This window comes from Aegilops tauschii, chromosome 5 (assembly GCF_002575655.3).
Source record: "Aegilops tauschii subsp. strangulata cultivar AL8/78 chromosome 5, Aet v6.0, whole genome shotgun sequence".
NCBI lineage: Eukaryota > Viridiplantae > Streptophyta > Magnoliopsida > Poales > Poaceae > Aegilops > Aegilops tauschii.
The window spans coordinates 517,716,252-517,722,141 of NC_053039.3; the positions used below are offsets into that span (position 1 = coordinate 517,716,252).

Below are 5,890 nucleotides of genomic sequence, written 5' to 3' on the forward strand. Positions count from 1 at the left end.
CCCCTCCTTATATAAGTTGAAGAGGTGGCTTACATGTAGAGTCCTAGTAGGATTAAAACTAACTTATTCTCTATTACAAGTCGGATACAAGTACGGGACTTGCTTCCTTATAAAAGAAATATTCCTCATGCCTTCCGTCTTAAGCCGGCCCACAATAACATGAGCCGGCCTACTGGGACTTGGGCCCTTGTCATCCATCTGATCCGCCCGCCAGGTCTCCAGTGAGTCACAATTCCAGGCGGGTTACCTGTGAATCGCCATGTTCGGGCGGATCACCAGTGAGTCACCAAGCTCTAGCCAGGTCTCTGGTGAGTCGCCAAGTAATGCCGGGTCATACCACGGGGTATATCCCCGACACTATGGTTACTCTAATCAGTAATAAGAAAATACTTACTAAGTTCTATATATATGCATGTTCTGTAAATTACAAGTTTTAGAGTGGTTGGGCTTTTTTAGAACCGTTCGTTGATGTCGATCTAACGGCAGACAAATACGAAGTACTGGGTAGTACTCCGATGAAAGTACGCGAAAGTACTAAAACGAGTGGGGCCGGTACTCGTGACAAGGTGGGGACGCGTTTTAATATAGGGGCAGTTTAGTCCTAGGAAAATTTGCACGCGCCGCCCCTCTCGTCGAATGCAAAACCGCCGCCATGGTGCTACACCTTCCATAATTACTCATCGACGGTCATCTCCGCCCTCTCCTCCAAGTCCACCGCAGTCATCTCCTCCTTCTCGCCGCTGCAACTTCTCTCCACTCAGGCAAACCCCCCCACCCACCCCCACCCCCTCTTCCATCGAAGCAAGAATCGGCAGATCGAGCTGATGGCCGGCGGCGAGAACACCGACTTCGTGCAGATCGCCGGCGGCGACCAAGTCAAGTTGGCCAGGTTGAGGGAGATCCGTTCTTGGTTTGACAACACAAGGCAGATGAGCTGGACAGCAATGGCCACTCTCAAGAATTTGACGAAGGAGAGGGCAAAGCTTTGCCCCCCGCCCGAACAACCGATTCACAAGACGAGATCCTCCTCTGGGCGATGGAGCAGGCCAATTCGTCCAGCAAGTGGACCAGGCGGAGGTGGTGGGCGTTCAGATCCAGGGTAGAGCATCCACTGGATCAGGAACCCACCGTGCACGAGGTGCCGTTGCAGATTGTGCAGCCTCCAACCGAGTCATCGGAGACTCCGAAGCACAAGATGAGGAGGATAGTGGTCGCGACCTCGCTTCCCCGCCGTTCTCCACGCTTCCCTCGCCGCTCTCCTCGTCTGAACGGCGGCGGTAGCTATGTTTAGAGTAAGCTTCCCCACTCCTCATCTTCCTACTGCTCGTGCTTACATCGTGGTGATACTGATCATAATAGCTCAGAGAGGGAATGCTATATGGCATTTTAATCTCAATGAATTGCATGAATATTTGAGTACATGGATTTGGAGGATGATTATGATGTATGTGAACCCTAGGCATCATATGAACCCTAGGAAAAATTAGTAATGTTCTAGTGGTAGACACTGAAATATTTCGGTACACACCGGTAGGCACTGAAATATTTCAGTACTGCCCTAGGCAAAATTTGTAATGTTGTAGTGGTGGACACTAAAATATTTTGGTACACACCGGTAGGCACTGAAATATTTCGGTACTGCCCTAGGCAAAATTTGTAATGTTGTAGTGGTGGACACTGAAATATTTTGGTACACACCGGTAGGCACTGAAATATTTCGGTACTGCCCTAGGCAAAATTTGTAATGTTGTAGTGGTAGACACTGAAATATTTCGGTACACACCGGTAGGCAATGAAATATTTCGTTACTACAATTTCAGTACACACCGATGCACACTGAATTATTTCAGTACTGCAGTTTCAGTACACACCGGTACACACTGAAATATTTCAGTACTGCAAATTCTATACAAAGTTGGCATTTTGTCATTTATTTGTGAATTAATCCATGCATCATATGTCCTAACTTTGTACATGAGTTTGGGTCAATTTCATGTCTATTTATTGTTAAAATTATTGTCATGCCATGAAACACAAGACAAGTCACTGACCCAAGCTTGCAAAGATGCCATATCAATGTTGCTGATATGAATATGCATGTTTTCACCAAGTCTTGTGTCTGAATTAGAACTGAGCATTTTTTCTTGATGGTATCCATGGATCTAGAACTCCTATGAATTTGCTCATGTTGGATGTTTTGTTCTCCATCATTTGTACTAGCATTCCGTGCGATTAGATGCCATGACAAGACCCCTGGCAAATTTATTTTCTTGCCTCCAACATCCCATGTGTGTTTTGTAGGAAAAAACCTGGAGTTCACCAGGCTGGCTGAAGTTGTGAGGCTGGGAGGCTGATGGTGCTGCTACTGGCTGATCCTTCTTCTTTCAGCTTTTGTTCGTCCTTTCTCAAGCCGTTGGACCAGGGCTACTTCCCTATGTGTTGTTACTGTATTAAGTAGTTCCTTCGAATTTGTAGTATTAGTTAGTTTGAATGTGGAAGTACCTTAATTTTTAGGAACGAAATGTTGCTTTGTATGACCAAGGGTTTGATACCTTAATCTTTGGATAATTAATTATGTGAACTGTTGGATGTGGCGCACAACGAAACGCCTCTACCATTGATACTAGTTCAACATGTCGGTCTAATTAGAGACCAACCACTACCATATAGAACAGTTAGCATTTCATACTACAACTTGGCACGTACAAAACATCACACAGTGGAATAATCCCAGCGAGTAGATCACTAAATACCGAAAACATCACAACATGTCAGAAGTGTTTTAAGCATTTTATCGTTGCAAAAACCTTAGAAAATCCATACAAATGCCGACAACCTTAGCAAACTAGTCATGATTGCTTTTCATGTTGATACAAAGATGTAGAAAAATATTGGGTCCGTTTACAACCTTAGCAAACTTGCTTCTCATGTTTACATCACGGCCGCCGGGTGAAGGAGGAGAAAAGCCCACCTACCTAACATGAGTTTTCTCACACACCACGGCCTGCATACGACTACAAACCCAGTGATATGGGCCACGATGCAGGCCCATGGGTGGTTACAGAATGGAACAGCAACAGCACGAGCCCCACGACCCCCACGATCACGATAACGACGAGCGCCTCCCTCACGCGACGAACCGCCTCCCCCAGAACTCAAAAAGGCACCTTCTCCTCCATTCCTCCCTCATTATGCGAACCACGTCCATCTACTCCACAAACTGCAACCACCGTCTCTGTCTCAAAACCGCCGTCGCTGGAGAAGGGCAATGGCGGAGGAGCCGTCTACCAAGCGTCGGTGTGCCGAGACGTCCGACCAGAGCATCAAGGAAGAGCAGAGCATCAAGGAAGACGACGTTCAGGTCCCCGGTGAGAAGCGCGACTACACCACCAAACTTGACAAGGTGGAACTCCACGGCAAAGAGACGCTGGAGGTCGTCTGCACCAGCAATCCAGACACTGCCGACGAAATGCTCACGAGGCTCTTCATGAAAGCCGCTGGCATGTATCCTAGATTCGTCGGCGTTGATGTGGAGTATACCAGGGATGACGAACCTCCGCAGTACGCAACAGTTCTGCAGTTATGCGTGGAGGAACTCTGCCTGGTGTACCACATCGCTGCGGCCACAAAATGGTGAGCCATCCTACTCATATACCCTAGTTTCTCAACTACATGTACTAGTGTAGATTGTGAAGTGGACGCACTAGTGTGGTTTCTCAAGTACATGCACTGGCATAGATTTTTACCCTGATGCACTGGATTAGTATCTTAAAATCTTGCACCAGATTAATCACCAAACTTGATATACTAGTGTAGTTTCTGATCTTGATGCATTAGTGTTGTGTCTACCGGTGTGGATGCATTAGTGTTATTTTCTGAAGTTGATGCACTGGACTAGATGTATTAGTGTTGTGTCTACTAGTGTAGTTTCTGATATACTAGTGTAGTTTCTGATATTGATGCATTAGTGTTGTGTCTACCGGTGTGGATGCACTGGACTAGATGTATTAAAAGTTGTTTCTGAAGTTGATGTAGTGAAGTAGTTTGCTGTAGTGTTATTTTCAACTGTATGATCCAAAAAGAGAAATAACATCATGTACTTCATGCATTGATCACTCGTATTGTTTGGTTCTAGCACTAGCATTGTCACACTTTGCCACAATTTTTTTGCCAAGTTTGCCTAAGGTTAGTTCATCAAAATGAGGGCCACAAGTTGGCAAGCCTAAGGGAATCTTGCCACACTTTTTGTGTGTATGCCATGTGGGACCCAAGTGTGGCTTGCCTAAGGTGTGGCTTGAACCAAACAAACACCTAAGTTGGTCAAACTTGCCTAACCTTAGGTGTGGCAATCTTTGGAAAACTTAGCCACAAACCAAACAACTCCTAAATCTTCAAAATTACTACTAATCTTCAATATGTCTCTCCCCTTGAAGGCCCAAGCGCCTCAAGAGCTTCCTCCAGGAGAAGAAGTTGTTCACCTTTGCCGGTTTCAGCATTCATAATGACAAACAGATGCTGAAGATGTCTGGTTTGGAGATCAACCCCGAAAAGTACATCGACATTCAGAAAAACTATAGAGTTCCATATGCCTGCAGAAAGAAGCAGTACGACTCCTTGGCTGATGTTGCAGCCAGCGTCATCCACCCATTTTACCAAAACATGAAGAAGAAGATCAACAGGACCGAAGACCATAAAATGTGGGGGATCAGCCCGCTGCCAGACTACCTCATCGAGTACGCAGCGAAGGATGCGTACGCCACCTACAAGGCTTGGAAGATAATAGACAACATCAAATCAGGTGTGGAAATTTCAGAAGCACAGGAGGCTGACCCCTACTACCACTGCCACTACGCGGCATGAAGAGAGATCAAAGTCTGCCTTCAAGTTGCTAGCGCCGTGTCCTTTTATGATATCTATGTTTCTTTGTTGTTCGGTGTGTCTGAACTTATGTCCTATGGTGTGTCTGAACTTATGCTGTGCGGTGGTTGATCTGCCATTTATCTTAAGAGTTTGCTGCTACTCTGGTTTAGTGTTCCAAGTTGTTAATACTATTTTGGTGATGCATGATAAGCCTTGTACAATGCTTGATGCGTACGGTGGTGCTTAGAAAAATAAACAGGGTTTTTCTGAAGCACCGGTGCCTATTTCTACAGGAGAGACGCCTAGTTAAGCGTCTACCCTGTACAAATAAGCACCTGTGCTTAAGAAAAGCTTCGTATTTTGTTTATGCATTATTTCAAATTCATAGTAGCTTGTGAATGGAACTTTGTGGCAGCCAGCCTCTACCATTGATACTAGTTCAACATGTCGGTCCAATTAGGCCTTGTACAATGCAGGGTGCTTAGGAGAGGTGCTTAGAGAAATAAACCAGGTTTTCCTTAAGCACCGGTGCTTATTTGTACAAGGTAGACGCTTAACTAGGCGTCTCTCCTGTAGAAATAGGCACTGGTTCTAAGCACATCCCTAAGCACCTTGCATTGTACAAGGTCTTAGAGACCAGCCTCTACCATATATAACAGTTACCATGTCACACTACAGTCTATAAAACATCACACAGTGGAATAATCATAGCTAGTAGAGCATTAGTTACCAGTTAATAATAGTTGCAATCCATCACAAGCAATAGTACCTAGATATGAGTAGATATAGGTACGGTAATACACGACAAGTACTCGCAAACAAGAGCTAACATAACAAGTTCTAAATGAGGTGGATGGTGATCATCATCCTCAAGTCATGGCGACTGGTGTTCGCAACAGTGAGTAGGATGGCCTGTCCTACCCGAAGATTCTTGCCACGAAGGAACTTCTTCCACCCTGCCCTTCTCAAGACAGTGCGACCGTCCGTGTCCACTGCATAGGCACAGCTGGTGATGGAGCCCGTTCTGGTA

At 45.5% G+C, this 5,890-nt stretch overlaps 1 protein-coding gene across 1 annotated transcript; it reads left to right on the plus strand.

The window, feature by feature from the left end:
- Window positions 1–3,268: 3,268 nt before the first annotated feature.
- On the plus strand, window positions 3,269–4,860 carry LOC123494104 (uncharacterized). The gene is made up of 2 exons (XM_045228766.1): window positions 3,269–3,633; window positions 4,434–4,860. Exons 1-2 carry the CDS (start codon window positions 3,269–3,271, stop codon window positions 4,858–4,860), a joined length of 792 nt encoding a protein of 263 aa, XP_045084701.1.
- Window positions 4,861–5,890: the final 1,030 nt, after the last annotated feature.